This window comes from Falco cherrug, chromosome 2 (assembly GCF_023634085.1).
Source record: "Falco cherrug isolate bFalChe1 chromosome 2, bFalChe1.pri, whole genome shotgun sequence".
Lineage (NCBI taxonomy): Eukaryota > Metazoa > Chordata > Aves > Falconiformes > Falconidae > Falco > Falco cherrug.
In genome coordinates, this window is record NC_073698.1 from 63,430,799 (window position 1) to 63,449,057 (window position 18,259).

The 18,259-nt window shown below is 43.7% G+C and overlaps 2 protein-coding genes across 4 annotated transcripts in view; one reads left to right on the plus strand and one right to left on the minus strand.

Annotated features, from left to right (window-relative positions):
• Nucleotides 1-186, minus strand: part of COL4A1 (collagen type IV alpha 1 chain) — a 124,789-nt gene extending 124,603 nt beyond the window's left edge. For both annotated transcript variants that reach the window (XM_055701241.1, XM_055701242.1), the window contains exon 1: nt 47-186. In XM_055701241.1, coding sequence (XP_055557216.1) covers nt 47-109 — 63 coding nt within the window. In that variant the 5' untranslated portion in view covers nt 110-186. The remainder of the gene's footprint in view (nt 1-46) is intronic.
• A 71-nt stretch (nt 187-257) lies between these two features.
• COL4A2 (collagen type IV alpha 2 chain) overlaps nt 258-18,259 on the plus strand; it is a 149,638-nt gene continuing 131,636 nt past the window's right edge. Inside the window, exons 1-3 of one of the 2 annotated variants that reach the window (XM_055701240.1) lie at nt 258-384; nt 737-840; nt 978-1,038. In XM_055701240.1, the coding sequence (XP_055557215.1) occupies nt 797-840; nt 978-1,038 (105 nt within the window). In that variant the 5' untranslated portion in view covers nt 258-384; nt 737-796. Of the gene's footprint in view, nt 385-569; nt 841-977; nt 1,039-18,259 lie in introns of those variants that run through there. The other variant, XM_055701238.1, reaches the window with a different exon arrangement.

An 18,259-nucleotide genomic window follows, 5' to 3' on the forward strand; every position in this document is an offset into this window, starting at 1 on the left:
CCGTGAGGGGTGCCGCAGCCCGGGGCAGTCACCCCCGCGTACTCACCGCGGCAGACACGGCGCTGAGCTCGGCGCTCAGCAGCAGCCCGAAGCCCAGCCAGAGCCGCATGCTGCCGCGCACCGCACAGCGCCGTCGGTCCCTGGGCGGCGGGGCGCCGTCGGCTCAGCGTGGGGCTCCGCGGGGCCGGCCCCACATGCGCGGCTCTCCCCTCCGTGGCGGCCGCGGCGCCTGCAATGCCTCGGGGGCGAGGGACTCGCCGCGCCGTAACCGATGGGCGTCGGCAGCCCCCTCTCCTCCCCCCAGGCGGGGACCCTGGGAGGGCGCAACTTCGCCCGCTCCCGCTCCCCGCTGGCCGCAGTTCCTCCTCCTCCTCCGCGCCGCGGGTGGGTGGCGGGCCGGCGGCGGGGGGGCGGGCGGAGGGGGGAGGCGCGCCGCTTACCTCGCCCCACACCGCCGCGGCCGCCCGGGAGGGCACGGCAGCGCGGCGCGCAGCGGAGCGGCGCGGGGCCGGGCGGCGGAAGGGGCCGGGGCGGGGGCCGGGGGCGCTGGCTCTGCCCAGCCCGTCGGGGTGCGCGCCCCCGCGGGTGACGGAGCGCCGGGGGGCGCCGCGACAACCCCCTCTCCTCCGGCAGCGGCCCGGCCGCTCCCTGTCCTGGCAGCGGCGCGGGGGCGCCCAGCCCGGAGACCTCCGCCGGGGGCACCGGCATTACATGCGGGCTCTCCTCTGCCTTATAGGCGCGGCCGTCCGGCGGGAGGAAGCCCTGAGCCGAACCCCCGGGCAGGGAAGGAGCGAACATGGACATCTCGCAGCTTCCCAGTGCACGTATTTTCATTTGTCAGTAAGTAATTCCGCTCGGCAAGCTTTTGGAAACAACTTTTTTAAAGTCGTATTGTCACCTTCAGCTGCAGAGTTTTGTCACGTGCTTGTTTAGTCCTAGCTTAAAGCAGTGTCGTGCTTATTCCCCTTCCCCTGCAGGGATCTGGGGCTTCTGCTGATCCTGATGGAAGTCGTGCTGTCGGCCGTCAAAGTTGATGCTGTAAGTACGATGCCTTATGACTTTTACTGGGGAGGGAGAGGAGGAAAAAGCAGTTTCCTTGGTACCGGAAAGTGAGGAACTGCATTTTCCTTTGCCAGATGGCTTATCTATCATTCCATTAAAAGAAACAACCAACAAATCATCTCTACAAGCTTTACAGATTACTGCTTTCAACAAAATGATGTTTAGCAGAGATGTGTAAGGCTTCACTGTCAAGTTGTTTGAAGTATTCCACTGTTACTGTTGCTCAGATTGGGTAATTTGTTAAAGCAATAGCAACACAAGCCCCCCAAAAATGCACCAAAAAATGCAGTGCTGTAGATACCAGAGAGTACTTTGGATAAGTTAACCTGCAGATGAAATATCTCCTGTAAAGTACAGACCTCATCTGAGGACTGAGAAGTTGAAGCTATGGCTTAGTTTTACAAATCAGAGGCATGTTTATAAATAAATGGTTGTTTAAATTACATTGTTAAATCCAACAATAGATCAGTTAGGCGCTACATAGGTGGTTAGGACTATCTGCTTGAGGTGTTGATGTAAACAGTTATTAAGCTCTTGGATTATTGTCACAAGGATGTGAAAGAGATGAGAAGTAACATATACAGGAGTACAACATTTGCCTGTTAAGAAGTTTGGTGAATTTAATGGGAAACTTGTAATTAATGTGCCTAGGCTTTGAATCAGGCCTGAATACAGCAGGCTGAAGGGCTGCTAAGACTTGGCTTGTGGCTGCATTTGTCAGCCACCAAGTGTGGTTAAGACTCTGCGGTCATGTTCAAGTGATTACATTTTTTCAAAAGCTGTTGAACTTACATTTTAATCCTACTGTCTGCAGCTTTCACCCCTTCTTTATGACTTTGCCCTCCTTGTAGGTACCTGATGTGGTTACAGTTTTGTGGTGAGATAACATAATATGTTAAGGAATGGGAAACACTAGGGATTTTGCAGCAGGTGTTGTGACACGTGATAATTCTGCACTCAAGTGCAGTTGGCACGTAGAACTTCTATCAGTCTGTGTGGCTGGCTGGTCTCTCCACATCATGGCTGAGCAAGAGGTGGCAGGCTGGAGACCCACTGCCCCATGGGAAGGGACACGAGTGAGGACCTTGACTGTCACGTGCTACTTTTCTTTGCCATATTTTCATAGAAACATTATTCTGCCAGGCAGCAGTAAGTGGATGATAATATTGCCACACGCTATTGAAACCAGAGCCGGCTGGTGATAATGCAAGTGTTTTAGGCCCAGTGATGAAATCACTGGGATCAGTTGACATAAAAAGGCAGCATTTGTGTATGACTCTTCTTTTCAGGAAGTTGTGCTGTAGCATGCGTAGCGTGATACCTGAGTTTCAGCTAAACCGTGGGATAATTCATTCTCCTTCATGTTCTTGCTTGTAGACTGCATGCTGCCATGTTAGTATACAGGTCTACCAAAGAGGTGTTCGAGCTGCCTCAGTTAGTGGATACGGTCTGGTCATAGCTGCTTGAATCTCCACATGCTGGTTTTCCCAGAGTATCTTGGAAGAGTAAATTGGCCTGCCTGGAGGTCTAACTTCCCTGATTTAAAGTTCCTAAGGTGGCAGCTACACAGGAGATGAAACATGCCAGTGAATGCGAGTGAGGAAGTTTGGTCATGTTTCCATCAAAAACTAGAGCTGCTTTGCCACCGAAATATCTATCCCATTTTCCACCCGTGTGCCACTCCCTTCCCTTGGTCAGCACAGGACTTTCTGTAGTTGTGTCGTGAACTGAATTGGAAAATTACTTGTTTAAACTAATCAGTAGCCCAAAAGGGAAGAGGGGTGAGGGCTAACTTCAGCCTAGATCATATCACCACTTGTATTCATAAAAACTTGGGCTGGCACAGGACTGGGAGCAGGCAGCTGGGGGTGGAAGGAGGGGGGTGTCTTGCTCCTTGCGGTGACAGCTCTGGTCGAGTGGATTTGCAAAGTGACAAAGTAGGCATGTGTGGGAAGAAGCAGCAGCACCTGAGTAATTGCAGGTGGGTGGCTGGCAGTAGTGTTCTTTATATTGTAATCCTGTTTGTCACATTGATTCTTCTACTGTTGGTTACACAAATTAATGTGCTAATGTTATGAAGTGTTTTATTAGCTTGGATTAAAAAAAAATGCTATGAATTATTAAAGTTTGTGAGACCAGATCTTAGAAGTCATGGTTCTGCCTGTAATGAGACAAGCAGAGCTGCAGCTGAGTTTGACATGTGAATGAGTTACAGCTGCTAGAGATAAGTGTTATTGAATGAGTGAAATTGCACATAGGAAGAAACTGGAATGAGATTAAGGAGGAAGCCAGGAAGGAGGGAGAGAGGAAGAGTGGAACTTGAAACATTTGACTGGATGTCTTGCCTGGCAGGCGGCTGCTAGCTGTTAGGGAGATGGATGTTTCTCAGCTGAGAAAGAAGGGAGAGGAAGAAAAAAAGAGGAGGATGTTTAGGATATCTGAGGACTGGGGAAGAAGATACGGCGTCTCAGGCAAGAGGAGAGGATGCTGGTTGCAGCCTTGAAAAGAACTAAGAGGAGTCCCTGAATGGAAATCCTAGGAGAGACGGCCAAATAGAGTGGATCAGGCCCCAGTTATCTTTAGCACTCTTTGGCATACACTGGCTGGTGATGTTAAAGGCCTCAAATAACTTTGGAACTACTCTAAATTGTAGATTTAAGAATTCATGTGGCTTAAATAAAATTAAGTTATACTAACTACCCGAAGTTTAGCCAAGTTTGCAGATTTCTTCCTTTTCCTTCTGTCTCTGCAAATATATTGCATCCAAAATATAATTCTTGAATTATCTTTTTTTTCTTTTCAGAGAGCATGTATCTTCTGCTAATGCTGATATTTTTTCTTTTGTATTTCCCAAAGCAAACTTCTTCCTAAGTAGTTTTTAACATTTCTCTATTGGTGCCCTTTTGGTATATATTTTTTTTAAACTGCTCCTAATGAAAATTACTTTTTTTTCCTCAAGCTGTATCCTGATGGGACCAATGTAGTCCCAGAAAAGAGGGGAATGACTGTCAGATAAAAGAAAGAAAATTGAGAGTGAGTTAGAGTAACATTTGCAAAAACAACTACATGTAACAGATCACAACTGACATTTGAAAAGGAGAACATATATAGAGAGATTTATATAGAAAGAAAACAGAGTTAAAGTAGTGCGTGAGATACAATTCTCATGATTTCTCTGACATTGTAGTGGGATGTATTAGAGGGAATGGCATCCAATGGGGCAGAGCAACAATACTTAAAAAAAAGAGAGGATAAAACCAACAGGACTATATACTTCTTTCTATTAACTTCATAGAGAAATTAGGTTGCTCACATGGATGCCTACGTTATTGTTTTAAGTTAAACTGTGTCAATGCTCTGTAGCTATCTTACGTCCAGGTTTTCCCAGATGTGTCCTGTTTTATTGCATCTGGAAACTTTTGTCTGGCTGCAACAGGAGGACTTTCTACATTAACCCAGGATTTCCAGGCTGAAAGAAGCCAGGGTGGAGTAATCACTTGGCCCATCCTGCTGGGCACATGCACCGTGAATATATGCAGTAGGATCACAGTGTGCAAAATGTAATAGTGCATATGTACTGCCCAGGTGATCTAGGAATGAGTTGTCAATCTGATGTATCAATTTCTTCTGCCACATTACTTCATGCATGCAAAGTGAATCAATCAATTTCTTTTTTGGAAATACCAGACTCCCTGCCTGTTCGCTGCTTCAGAAATAGCTCTGCCAGGGAGATCCCCCCAAAAGACATGTTGCAATCCTATTTTAGAACAACTTAATTTGAAGCATTTCCACACTGACAGACATGTCTTATTTGTGTCTGTTTAAACAATGTGTACACTTTGGCTCATCTTTGAGGACAGAATAATGATACCTTACAAAAACCCAGCATTCTGGGGATCCTCCCAGCATACTTGATCAATCTATTCAAATTTTTTTTGAACCCTGAAAGAATTTTTGGGTAGTTCAGAGAGGACTCTTTCTATGTTCAGTCCTGGAGCTGTGAAGAAGGGGCAACTCTGTTGAAGAACTGTGAAAAGTCCTGACTGAAGGAGGTGGCATCCAGGCAGGTATATAAGGCAAATCCCCTCACTTTCACTGACACCAACAGCCATGCCTTGATCTGGCAGTGGTGTGTCCGTGGAGAGGGTCACAGTGTGCATCGTGCTGTAGATGGGCAGCAGGACAGCTGCCCAAATTGGGGGTTTGATTTTTCTTTTATCAGAGCCAGGATTTCAGCCATCAGTATTTGATGTCAGAAAGACTAACACATTTGGTGCAAGTATTGCATACAAGGAAACGTAGTCATGGTCCATAGCTTTAAATTCCTTATTTCTGGTCCTTTCTTCCCCGTATGCTGTCTGCTCCACTCATCAGTAAGTTTCCTTAAATGTCTCTTGATACACCAGAAGTCTGTGCTGCCATTCAGCGAGACCTGGACAGGCTAGAGGGTTGGGCAGAGAGGAACTAATGAAGTTCAACAAAAGAAACTGTAAGGTCCTGCGCCTGGAGAGGAACAACCCCACTTGCCAATACAGGCTAGGGGTTGACCTGCTGGAAGGCAGCCCTGCGGAGAAGGACCTGGGAGTTCTGGTGGACAGCAAATTGCCCGTGAACCAGCAGTGTGCCCTGGTGGCCAAGAAGGCCAAGGGGATCCTGAGGTTGAGGGAGGTGATCCTCCCCCTCTCCTTTGCCCTGGTGAGGCCCCACCTGGAGTGCTGTGTCCAGTTCTGGGCTCCCCAGCTCAAGAGACAGGGAACTACTGGAGAGGGTCCAGCACAGGGCTACAGGGATGATGAGGGAACTGGAACATCTCCCTTATGAGGAGAGGCTGAGGGAGCTGGGCATGTTTAGCCTGGAGAAGACTGAGAGGGGATCTTACCAATGCATGCAAATATCTTTGGGCCAAGTGTCAAGAGGATGGGCCCAGGCTTTTTTCAGTAGTTCCCAGAGACAGAACAAGGGGCAGTGGGCACACATTGCAGCACAGGGAGTTCCATCTGAATATGAGGAAGACCTTCTTTACCTTGAGGGTGACAGAGCCCTGGGACAAGCTGCCCAGAGGGGCTGTGCAGCCTCCTTCTCTGGAGACATTCAAAACCCACCTGGACGCAACTCTGTGCAACCTGGTGTGGGTGAGTGACCCTGCTTTAGCAGGGGCTTTCAGAGGTCCCTTCCAACTCTGACCATTCTGTGATTCTGTGATTCTGTTATTCCTCAAGTTCTTCCTTGAAATTCTTTTTTACTGCCATGCCTATGAAGCCAATACCCATCCTAATTTCCTGTTAATTAATTACTCTTCCTAGGAAGATTTCTCTAAGAGTCATTTCTGCTATGTCTGTGTAGGTTAAATAAGAAAGAGTATTCTTTGCATACAGTTATATCCTAACACTGATTCAAGTTATTCATTCAAGGACTAAAGACACGTTACCTAAAAAGCAATATATTGTCTCCCTGGAGTTAGTGACAAGGAGAAGGAGATTCTCACATGCGTCCCTGTTCTTTAATCTCTCAGTGCAAAGCCACACATACATTCTTTATTCACTTTTTCTTGTGAGATCAGAAGCATGCTGAATGAATGTCTGAAATAGTATATTCAGTGTAATTCTATTTTTTAGAGTTAAGTGGCATGTCATACAGTTGTGCTGCATTTGGTAGAAGAAACAGAGTTCTGTCAGCTCCCCGTATTTCTCAGAGGTTGAAATGTTGATACTGAGAGACAAGAACCCTGACAAGGTAAACTATCATGTAATAAAATGATCTTGTTATTTTTGTCACCTTACTCTGGAAGTAGCTGAAGCAGTTTCAAAATTACAGCATTGCTTTTCCTTGAGCCTTTAAAGCAGCACATCTGGGTTTTATTGTGTAGTAATTGCACCACAGGAAGTCTTTATGCATTATGGTACTAAACCTACCATGTATTTTTTAAATTTTGTGAAAAAAAATGATTTATAAGTCCAAGCAGATTTGCCTTACCAAAATGTAAAGCTGCATTGTGGCTTATTCAGTATATATACTATAAGCAAACACATTTCTTACAAATATTTTAATTCAGTAGTTCAGAACACTGTTTGGATTAGTGGATCTTTTTTTCTTTTTGCAGTAATGAATTTCTTGTCTGCAACCAGACTATATTAGTTCTTTGCTTTTGTTTTTCTGAGCCAAAAATTGGTCAAGGAGTGGAACATTCTTCATATTCTATTATACCAATCCAAGATCTTGGGAGAGTTCAAAATTAATTTAGTAGCTTAGTTATGATATCTTTGCTTGCCAAAGAAGGCAGCTTATCTTCTCTAACCCCTTCTCCCTTAGGAAGCCAGTGCCTTGTGCTATTCACAGTACCTTGTTTGCTCCTGTGGAGCAAAAAGCACAGTGAAATTCGCAGTATTTCCTGATGTTTATCAACAGTTATTTTCTTTAGAAATGACAGCAGCAGTTGACTCAGCTCACAGTGAATGTATGTGATTTTTATCATGCAGACATTTCTGAGTGACTCAGTTCATTTTTGCGTGCCCTTTTTTGTGCATTTGGAAGCTGAAGGTGCTGCTGTGAATCACGACGCTGGCAAGGGTAGCTCCTTGTTGTCAGACCCTAGAAACAATGCGTAGCAAGGGAAAAGCTCTCACAGAGAAGTTAATGAGCTAACTTGCATTCGCATGAGTGATTGTACACACTTCAGGCCGGATTGTGCTTTTGCAGCACAGTTTCCCCTCTTTGACAGCTACAGTGTTTGAGCAGGCTGCTGCATCTTCTGTTTTCCATGCCATCTTTCAGTTTCTGCCTGTGCATTTGCACATCCTGGGAAGGAGGGGTGATGCAGCTGTTCTCACCCAGTGTGGGCAGGGGGGCCGGGGGGCAGGAGATGGAGGCCGGAGTGGGAAGCTGGGCAAGGCCCCCACCCTCCGGCGCGTCCAGAGGTGGTCGCTGGGGTCCAACACAGCCCTGGAGAGCCAGGCCATGGGGACAAGGACAGGCCGAGGCTAGGCCAGGACATGGGCTCACAGGGGGAGGGCAGGGGATGGGCATGGCTGACCACAGCACAGGCCGGCACCCAGGCCCAGCGTTCAGCCCGAGCTCACGATCTGCTGGCAGGCTGAGGGGAAGCCCCGCTTCTCACGGCCTGTTTCCCACACAGCTCCCTTCATTCCCCTCTGCCATGCCAGGCTGCACAGCTGCAGCGGGAGCTGGCCCAGGGCCCCGTGCCCGGCCCTGGGGCTCCCCCAGGGCCACTGCCAGCAGGTTGAAAATTCGTTGGAAATTTTAGGGAAATTAGCGCGTTTTAAGAGGGCCAAGACAGAGTTTCAAAACTGACCGGAGCCTTCCATGTGTATTGAAGAGCGGCATTATCTGGCTTTTCTTCTCCTGACAGAGTTGCTCAAAAAGGGCCTTGTCAGGAAAAAAAACACGATTTTCAACATTAAATTTACCAGTGAGTTCTGTTTTTATTTTAGACATGTGAGATCAGAACATTTAAATTGTATCAGTTACCAAGGATGTACACTTACTGGGGTCTTTCGGGTGTCCTACTTATTCATAAATGATCCCAACCTTTATTTTGAAGTAGCTTTCTGAAGTCAGCAAGTAAAGATCATTCAGATAAATAGGGCTTGGCTTATTTTTGGCAGGTCTTAGCTGCAGATCATGCCCACACCTCCTCTCACTATTGGCTGATGGAGCCAAGTAATAAATTCTTTATTCCTACTGTACTTTTCCTTTATATTTCACCAGGTGCTTAAAGGTTCTTTGCTGATCAAAATTACCTTCCAACTATATAATCAGGCTGTATACAAAAAAGGGATATCAGACAAAGTGAAATATTGTGCATACAACACAAACCCTTGCATTTGTCCTGTTCTGCAGATGTTTGGGGTTTTTTTGGTTTGGGGTGGGGTTTTTTTTCTTCTTTTTGTTTCTCTCATTAAAAAGCAAAGAGCAGCTCTGAGCTTGTTGAGTGTTTACATCCAATGTAGCTCCTAGAGCTTGCATACCAGCTGTCAGTGCCTGGTGCAGCAGGCAGAGCGACATAAGTGCCTTTCTGCCCATCCTCAGGAGGCTGCAGCTCCTGGCTGGCAAGAACCTGACCCCCTTGCTGCATGCCCCAGCCTCCGGAAACACAGGCTTGGAAACAAACCTGCTCTTCATCCTGTATAAAAAGAAGAAAAAAAAAAGAAAAGAAAAAGAAAAGGGAAAAAAAGCATCAGTGCAAACTGGTGATTCTCTGCCTGTACCACAGGAGTCTCCATTGTCAGGTCCTGCCCACGCTTTCTGCGCCTTGCAGCTGTGGGGGCCAGAAACTTTTGTCAAGGTAGGGCCAGGAAACTGGGAAAGCTTAGCAGGCTTTCCCCGTTGCACTCATGTGTGCTTCACTCTTGGCACAGCATTGATTGCATTGCCTGTGCAGTCCCTGGGCATGCTGCAAACAGATGAGGAAAGGCATTTTTACATCTGAGCTGCAGCCTCACTGACCCCGTGTTAATTGATGTTCAGCCACCTGGTCTGAGTCTCACGGCATCCCAAACACATGTGCAGAGACTCCAGGGAGCAACGCCAGGAGGACAGCAGTGCTGCTCACCAGGGCTGCCGTCGTGTCCTGGGCTGAGCCGCGGCGAAGGGAGTGGGCAGAAAGGAATGCCGTTCCCTCACAGGGCTGGGAATAGCCACTGGGGCTGTGGAGCATGGGAAGCCTGCATATCTCCCCGAGCCAGCAGCCAGAGAAACAGTCTGCTGGAATTGGCCCAAACGTCTCTGCATGACACTTGGAAAGTCTTAAGTGACATTGACTGGAAGAAGGAAGTGAAGGGGGAAATTGAAGCATTTTCCTTGCAGTGTGGGGATGAAGCTGAGTTCTCCCCAGGTGCTTTACAGGTGTGTGGTAAGAGTATGTAAAGGAATAGGTATAAAGTTGCCCAAATCTTCCGTCCTCTGTACGTACCCACAAAGTAGCTAGCACATCTGTTATCTCTTAACTCACTAAAGCTCACAGGCTGCTTCCTCTCTGGCTGTGTCCCTTACAGTAAACCACAAAGTCCCAGGTGTATTCTCTGCCCTTGTGGTCAATTGGCACAGTCTGTCCATGTCCATAACAGTAATTAGCCTTGGTGATTAGCCTCAGTAATTAGCCTCCTTAGTTTCCAAAACAGGGTGGCCCCTTAGAGACTGCCTGTGGTCCTTACGTTACACTGACTCCTGCATCATGCCCAAAAATGCATTTGCTGAAGCACAGCAAGCGAAAGCTTCCTAGACCAAACAACAGGCATGCACGGGACCTTTCTGACAGTGAAACAGTACAGATGGTCAAGATGTGTGGAACAGGGCTGCTTAATACATTAATGTAGACATGGAGCATGTGTGCTTTAGACTGTGACATTAACTGGCTGGAGATCAAGGCCCACACTCATTTCTCACATGCATCAGTGTATTGGGTAGTTTTACCTGAACAGGGATGAAATAGAGTAACTGAACTATTTTATGGTCAGGTACAGAAAATGTCAGTCAGCATTCTGAATACTTGCATCATGCTTTGCAACAGTATTGCAATGTCACCCGCTCAAATAGGAAATTTGTGCCAAGGAAAACCAAAACCCCTCCTAATAGTTTCATTTTAAACTTCACGTGATGTTTCATGGCATTATTGTGCCTATTTGTTGATATCTACATTATGTAAGTAAAATAAAGGACAAAAAAAACCCCTATGTAAATAGATGTAAATTGGTAACAGCTCACAAACCAAATTGCAAAAGCAGAACATCAAAAAACTATTTACTCATCCTCTGTCATGCCTAAGTGTTAGGAAAAATAGTCCTTCCCAAGGACAGGACCGCAACTAGAGTATGTAGCACTTGGCTACATGCTTGTCTTCTGGTGGCTTATGCTGCACTCCCCAGCTGCACTGGGATCTGTTCTTGGAGACTGTGAACGCTGCAGCACATCTTCAGCTGCCTCCCTCTCCCAAGAGATTTTCCATCTACATGAAGTGGTCGGATGAGGGGAGTGGCAAAAAATGTGTTCTTTTCCCTTCTGGTTTTAGAATATAGTCAAGGATGGGTGAGTAGTAGAAAACAGGGCATTTAATTGTCCTCATTTGATGTGAACTGGGATTTATCAGTTGTCAGTCACACACTGCCAGCTTCCCGTATGGATTCTTTCTTACTTTTCTATTCCAGTCCTTGCGTAAAAAGTTTTGATTTGTTTGGCAGATCACAGCCTTGCTGCCTCAGCTATGAAGCTATTAACACTGGTGCTTTTAAAAAAAAACAAAAAAGTCTTCTATAAGATAGTCTGCTTAGCTTTTGTGCCAGTCTTCAAAATTAAGGAGAGGAATTCTTGCGACTCCATCCTTTCAGGGACCCAGGGGCTAAAGGGATTAGTACTCCTTTTCTCTGAGTAAATAGACTTAATTAAACTCAAAGAGGGTGAAACATAGTGCTGTTCCCACATGTCAAACTCTCTGTACCTGAATCCCTTCCAAGGAATGATTATTTAAATAAACTTATATGGCCAATTGACTGGGAAACAATCTGGAAAAAATTGTATCTCTTTAATATTGGTTTTCTCTTATGAGTTTATGCCATCAAATTGAGATCCAAACATTTTATACCATCTGTCCAATGCATGCTCTGACCAATACTGATCTGATGATTTTTCTGTGTAAGAAGGAAATTTTAAACTCTCTTTATTGTTACTCATTCACAATAATCCTGTTTGTGCATTCAAGGGGATAAGAGAGTGGCCATTCTTGATAAGGTATGTTCTATAGCCGAAGATGTTAGAGAACTTTAAGAAACGTTACCTCTGCTTTAACAGCTCTAATCTCATGCTTGAAGTTGTATTGTGCCTTAGGGACACAGTACTACATAGGGTAGTTTGAGGCTGGATCATAAATTGCTTTGAAGACTGGGACTGTAGTCTTGAATTTGTCTGAGTAAGGAATCTCTGTGAACCCTGCAGCAACATGGTTGCGTGGTGCTGGTTGCTTAACAGGTATGCAGGGCTTCATGCTTTGAACCAACTGGTCTGTTGTGGTTTTCCCAAGGAAAAACATACAGCAGTTGATATGACTAAATCACAGGCAGTCAGAAACATCATGCTGGCATGTTGTGAGCTCTTTGTGTATAGAACCTGGTTTCCATGAGGTGGACTCCAGGCTTCTCAGCTGCTTCATTGGAAGCATCTCAAATTAGGGATGATGTAATGTTACTACTTCTTCAAGGTATTTAATTTTCAGTTAATGCAATTTCCATGTTAGCCATGTATCATGCGCTGCCTTCCATAAAGCTAGTAACATCTGTAAACAAGGAGAGAGGAACTCAAGTACAGCCGTCATTCGTTATGGAAGAGAGGTACACTGAGATCTGCCCTGGCCATGTATTCTTAGCCTTGAGGCTACCAATCTTTCATTAGGCTTTAAAAAAAAATATTCCAGTAAGACAAGGACATATAACTTCATAGAATATCATAATTAATTTTGGGAGATTAAAGTTCATCCTTCTCAGGAGATAAAAGGATATAAAAATGCACATCCAAGTAGTTTCACTACTTACCCTGCAGACGTAGTCTGTAGAAAGATTACAGTGCTGCATGCAGGTCATGGGCAACCCCATGGTAATCCATTCATCTGTGCAGAAATGTCAACTCACAAACCCATCTATGTACATGCAGAAGAAACAGGGTTTCTTTATTTAAAGAAGTACAGGGACTTCCTAAGACTATTCAACTCTCACCTCAAGATCCCCCCATGTTCGCAGCTTTTCTGTAAATATACATTTACTCTCTTCTTTAAGGAAAGTCCTGTTTCTCAGTAGCTGAGAAGCCAGGCCTGGGACCATTCTGTTGTCTTTTTGTGGTCTGATTGCCCTGAAGTTGTTTCAGCTGCAGAAATCTTGCTGTTCAATCTCAGAATTTTTACTGTATCTTCCTACTTCCAAGTTTGCCTACTGTCAAAAGGGAGTACAGTTTTCCTTCAAAAGGACGTGGGACAGTGGTGAATTAAAATAAAAGTGCAAGGTTGTTGCTTGGTTTTTTCTTTCATGTTTGGATGAAAGACCAACTCAGTTTTGCCATAGCTTGAAGAAATTTCCTTGTTTTCTGGTACTTCAGAACAAAATGTAATTTTAGAGAGTCTGGTTAGCCTTTGCAGAGTCTGGTTAGTAACATCAGCTGTCCCTCGCGCCTTTCAAATGAGCAATGTACACAAAGACTGTATTCCAGAGCACAAGCAGGAAAAACTTCTGACCTTTTGATCTGATGATCTGTTCCCAAAATCTCTGCATGGCCAAAAGCAGCAAGACAAATACCAGAAAACTTGGAGACCTGAGGAATGGGGAAGCTCCAGCATTTCACAAGCAGAAGCAGAGAGCAGCTCCCTAAGGGATCCAGCTGCAGGACAGAGCTTGCAGCTGAGCCTGTGGGAGACCTGGAAATGCTGGCCACTGTAGACCCACACAGCTCTCCTCCTTCAAGCATGAGTGTCAAACTCCATCAGCCTCTGCAACAGCAGAGCCACATGGACTCTCTTAAAACATGACCTCAACATGAGAGCTGTAATTGACTAACTAGGGAGTGTGAGCAAGTCAGGACTCACTGCCCGTCCATCCCTGTGGTGTTGGTCTTCCTGCAGCCATGGTGCAGGTGAGCCATGCCCCAATCTGCACGATGTAGAAGGTGCGTATTACCTGGCCAAGCATATAGGGGTGAGGAAATTCATTCTCCCTGTTGGTGTATAACCTGTTACGGTGCATAAACGGCTGTTAACCATTTTCTCCTCCTTAGCATTCAGTACACACATCCATCCTGCAGTTGCATTACATTATCTGTTAACACCTCTCAACTTTCAAAATAACAGGGAAAGAAATACTGTATCCTTCCACACTCAGAGTAGCATGCTATTGCCTGCTGATTTCCATCACTACTGGTTACTGAGCTGGCTACCTTGCCAAGATAAAAGTTATTTTCAGTAAGCCCTGTGTTTCTGCAGCTGGAACTTTCCTAATGAATTCCTCTAGGAGATTTTACAAATACACAGCAACCCATCCTATTCAGGCCAGATACAGTACCCAAGGCCGGGTCATTTGAAACCCGCTTTTTGAATCTCTGTGCTGTATTGCTATGTGCTGCATTAGACATGCCCCAAAAGGTCACATTTCCAAAGAGTACATTCAGCATGCTTTGTAAACACTTAGCAGTGTGAGATCTTGGTATATTATTGTGTGGATTCTGTCTGATTATTAAGGACATGTGACCAGTTGCCTTGATTCTAAATAACTAAGGATGAAGAACACAATACTTTCCTGGCTTAACTATTTTGTAATGATTAACTACAGTGTTACGAGAGCCATTTCATGCCACTAGATTTTAAGCAAAACAGCATGTTGTCTTCAACAGAAAATTTTAATTTAAGTTGGTGCTATCAAATGGTCTAATGTTTTCAGTCTTTAAACTGAGATTGCAGCATATTTGTAGAAACCACCTTTAAATCAATGGATTTGAGCACACTTTGGATCAGGCCATAAGCATTCAACCTTTTCTGTTGGTTGCTGGGAGATGCAACGGAACACAATAGAATTGACTGAATGTAATGTTCAGGGTAACAATTAATAGAAATGCTGCCTGTGTGTGCTGACAGTGGGTATTCATGTTAATCGTTACTGAAGTTCTGCTTTCCAAGCCTCCCACAGGTAATAATGAGTGACTTAACATTACATACATCTTTTAGCTTTCCTGGTTTTGTAGTTTATGTTGTAGCTCTCTGTCTGAGCTGAGAAATGTTTTATTATAAGCAGGATCGGGTTTTAATTTCTAGGAACCAGAAGTTCAGAATAGGGTCCTGGATGAGTGAGTCAGAATATGTCCCCAAACTGGTCACCTACATTTGTTATCAACCAGTGAAGTTATGTCTGGGATTTGACTTAATGATCATGCAAGCAGCCAGCTGGGAATTTTTATTAATTTCAGTCCTATGATACTCCAATACATTACACTTTCTTATGTAAGACTTACAGCACTGAACTGTTAGGTTTTTATCTCTCATCTGCAGTCCTTGCCTATCGTCAGTTGAAAGTACGGATTCAGTTTGATAGAGTACACTTGATTCTTGTGACATATTGGTGTAAAGAAAAATATGGGATGTATAAAACAAGACTAATATTTATAACGTAGGCTGTGAGATTTTCCTGAATTGAATTCATTTGAATTACAGTGTTGGTTTTAGGGAAACATCCCATTTATATTTTTTGTTTTTCCGATGTCTGAGAGTCTAACAGCCTTTGCTAAGTTGTTCCAGTACTTGATTACTCTCACAATAAACACAGATGTTTGGCCACATTGATCTAGCTTTAAAATCTATCTCAGCTTTTGTTTTACCTTTGCAAAGCAGATGAAAGAGCTCAGCATTACTAGTTACGTAGATACTGTATACATATATATATATATATATATATGGTTTGTAGAATTTAACCCATTTTGGAGTGTTACAAGGCCAGACATGGAGCTGGGAGAATGGCATATCCATGATGTCTGCCACCATTGCTGATGACAGTGCTATCTGGGGAAGCAATTTTTTTAAACCCTTATTCTCACTTTCTTCTTATAAAGCTACATAGATTATCCACCTGCAATTTGTCACTAAAGAAGCTTTTTTTCCAAGTCATTGATCATTCCCTACGGCTTTACTCCAAGTCCTCTTCCATTCGTACTTGAAATTGTCAGTCACAACTGGACGAAGCATTTCATTAGTCTTAACAAAGAAAGTTGCATAACTTCATTATTTCTATTCAGTACTACTCAGTTTATATGGCCAAATATATTATCTGTTTTCACTGTAGTGTGGCACTGGGACTTCATGTGAAGTGACGGATTATCAGGACCCTTTTATGCCTCTTGTCAGAGAAACAGATACACCAAAAAGAGTCTCTCTTACTCTGTGTGCCCCCGGATTGATTGTTTATGGGTAAGAAGTTACAACAGGCAGTGCTAAAATGTATTTTCATTGCCCTCATTTTAGCATTTATTCAGATTCTACTTCATTTTGTCGTGCCCCGTCTTCATGACATCAGTTAACTTTGTCCGTGAAAATGTTATACGTTCTTCCATGTAACTTACACAGCTGCTAAATAGCTGTGGGTGAAGAATCAGTCACTATGGGGTGTCACAAAAACCCCACATCTCTTTAACTGGAATTTAATTTGACACTTTAGCAAAATATCTATTTTGAACCCATTTAACATATATTGTGTTGGTTTTGTTGGACGGTAATTTCCTACATGATTCGTAATCAGAATGTCATACAGCATCAAGTCGGAGTGATGCAGTGAAGTTATTATCTTTGTTACTCCATGAGAACAGTTTTGAGAGTAAATTTTTCTTAGGTATTACTTAGTCGTATAAAACTGTAAGTGAATATACGAAATTTGCAATTTACAGCAAACTGGAAAAAACAAACCTAGTTTTTAAATCACAGCCAGTTAAGGAAAAATAACCTTTCCTTTCTCATTTCTTACATACCTTCCACAAAACCCATGGACCAGGTTATCCTGTCACAGACACTGTGTGATTCCCCTAGGGATGGGTATTGGATTTTGCAGATGTAACTGAAAGGCAAATGTGGCCCTGTATGTATGTTGATATGCAAAAAGCATCAGAAGCATTCTTGCCTTCAGGATAATTACAAAATTGTTTCCTTTTTTGTCATACACCCATGATGCCATCTAATTTTATGTTCCTTGGCTGCTAGCTGTTAGCCTCATTAACCTTACTTGATAGAGCATTCCAACATTTATGATTCTCATGTGAAAAATGCTTCCTGACGGCTGGAATTTGTTTTTCTTTAATTTCTACCTTTGCCCTCTTGTCCTATTATGTGTACTAGGCTGAAAATAGTAACTTGAGATTGGTGTGCCTACTCCTTACAGTGTAGTGAATTCCAGTTAATTCTCTTGTGTTTTCTTTCTCTTAAGATAGTTGTGGTGATTTCAAATTATTTAACCAGCAATCCTACTTATTTTCATTTAGGTCCCTTGTGTTTTTACATTTAATAGTAAATTCTTCTGTGGAAGGAAATGAGGAAATTCAGATATGTATCATTCATCAGTTGGCCTATTTCCACAAATGTAACGTTACCCTGATGTTGTTAACTTCATTGTCTTATTTGGCACACGGAGTAGCGCCAAGATGCTGTTACTGTGGGCAGTATAACTTGCCATTTGTAAGGTTAAAATTTCATCAGTCAATGCAATTTTACTCTGCACAGTGGCAAAAATCCTAAATCCTTAATCTAAATCCAGGTCACCTAGCTGTGGCGATCATTGTCAAATTTGCAGTAGTCAGAAGTATGAATTTAATCCCCATTCACAAACAAAAGGGTTTTTTCCCCTTTTGTGGTCATACATACTGCACACATACCTTCTACACTGGTAGCAGCAGATCTTTCCATCCAGCATAGGTCAGTGCTAGAAGTACCACCACAAAGGCAGGCAGTAGCACCACAGGAACAGAAGCAGACATCTCTTTTTATTTTTGTTACATTTTCTTTATAGTTTTGACATTATAAAAAGGTTGGATGTCGATCTGTTAAGAACTACTAATAGAAATTAAGGATTGGTCTGTAATGCAGCATCTTTTCTTTATATGGATGCAGATTCATTTGAAACAGTATGTGCTTTTGGGACAGAGTGCATTGTACTCTCTGAAGCCTGCAATATTTTCTTAATCAGAAAAGCTACCGCACTATTTCAATTAACTTCTTTAATATTAAGTTAAGTTCTTTGAGTTAAACTGATCTAGAGCCTGGTGGGTTTTTCTCTTTCTTTCTATTGTTTACTTTGTTGTTTCCTAGTACAGGCTTCACAGGGTGAAGAGAGAATCTAGGAAAAGAGATCATCCCATTGAAGAGGAGAATTGTTTACAGTTGTTTACAAACAATTCTCTGCAGTTAGACCTTTTAATTAAGTTTATAAAGGAGGACAATAGGAATAGGAAGAGGAGATTGTGTGTTACCTAACTGGGGTGTTCGTGATAAAATAATGCAAAGAAACAATCATAGTTTACTTAGAAAGTGCAGCTGTTCTTGGACTGAAAGGTTGAAATTACTGTTACCATTCACTGGCAAATACGTTGTAAAGTCCATCTCTCTGGATACAACTGGCTTGAGGGCTGTTTCCTCTTTTGAGTTTACAGTTTTCAAAATCAAGAGTTTGTACAATGGTCT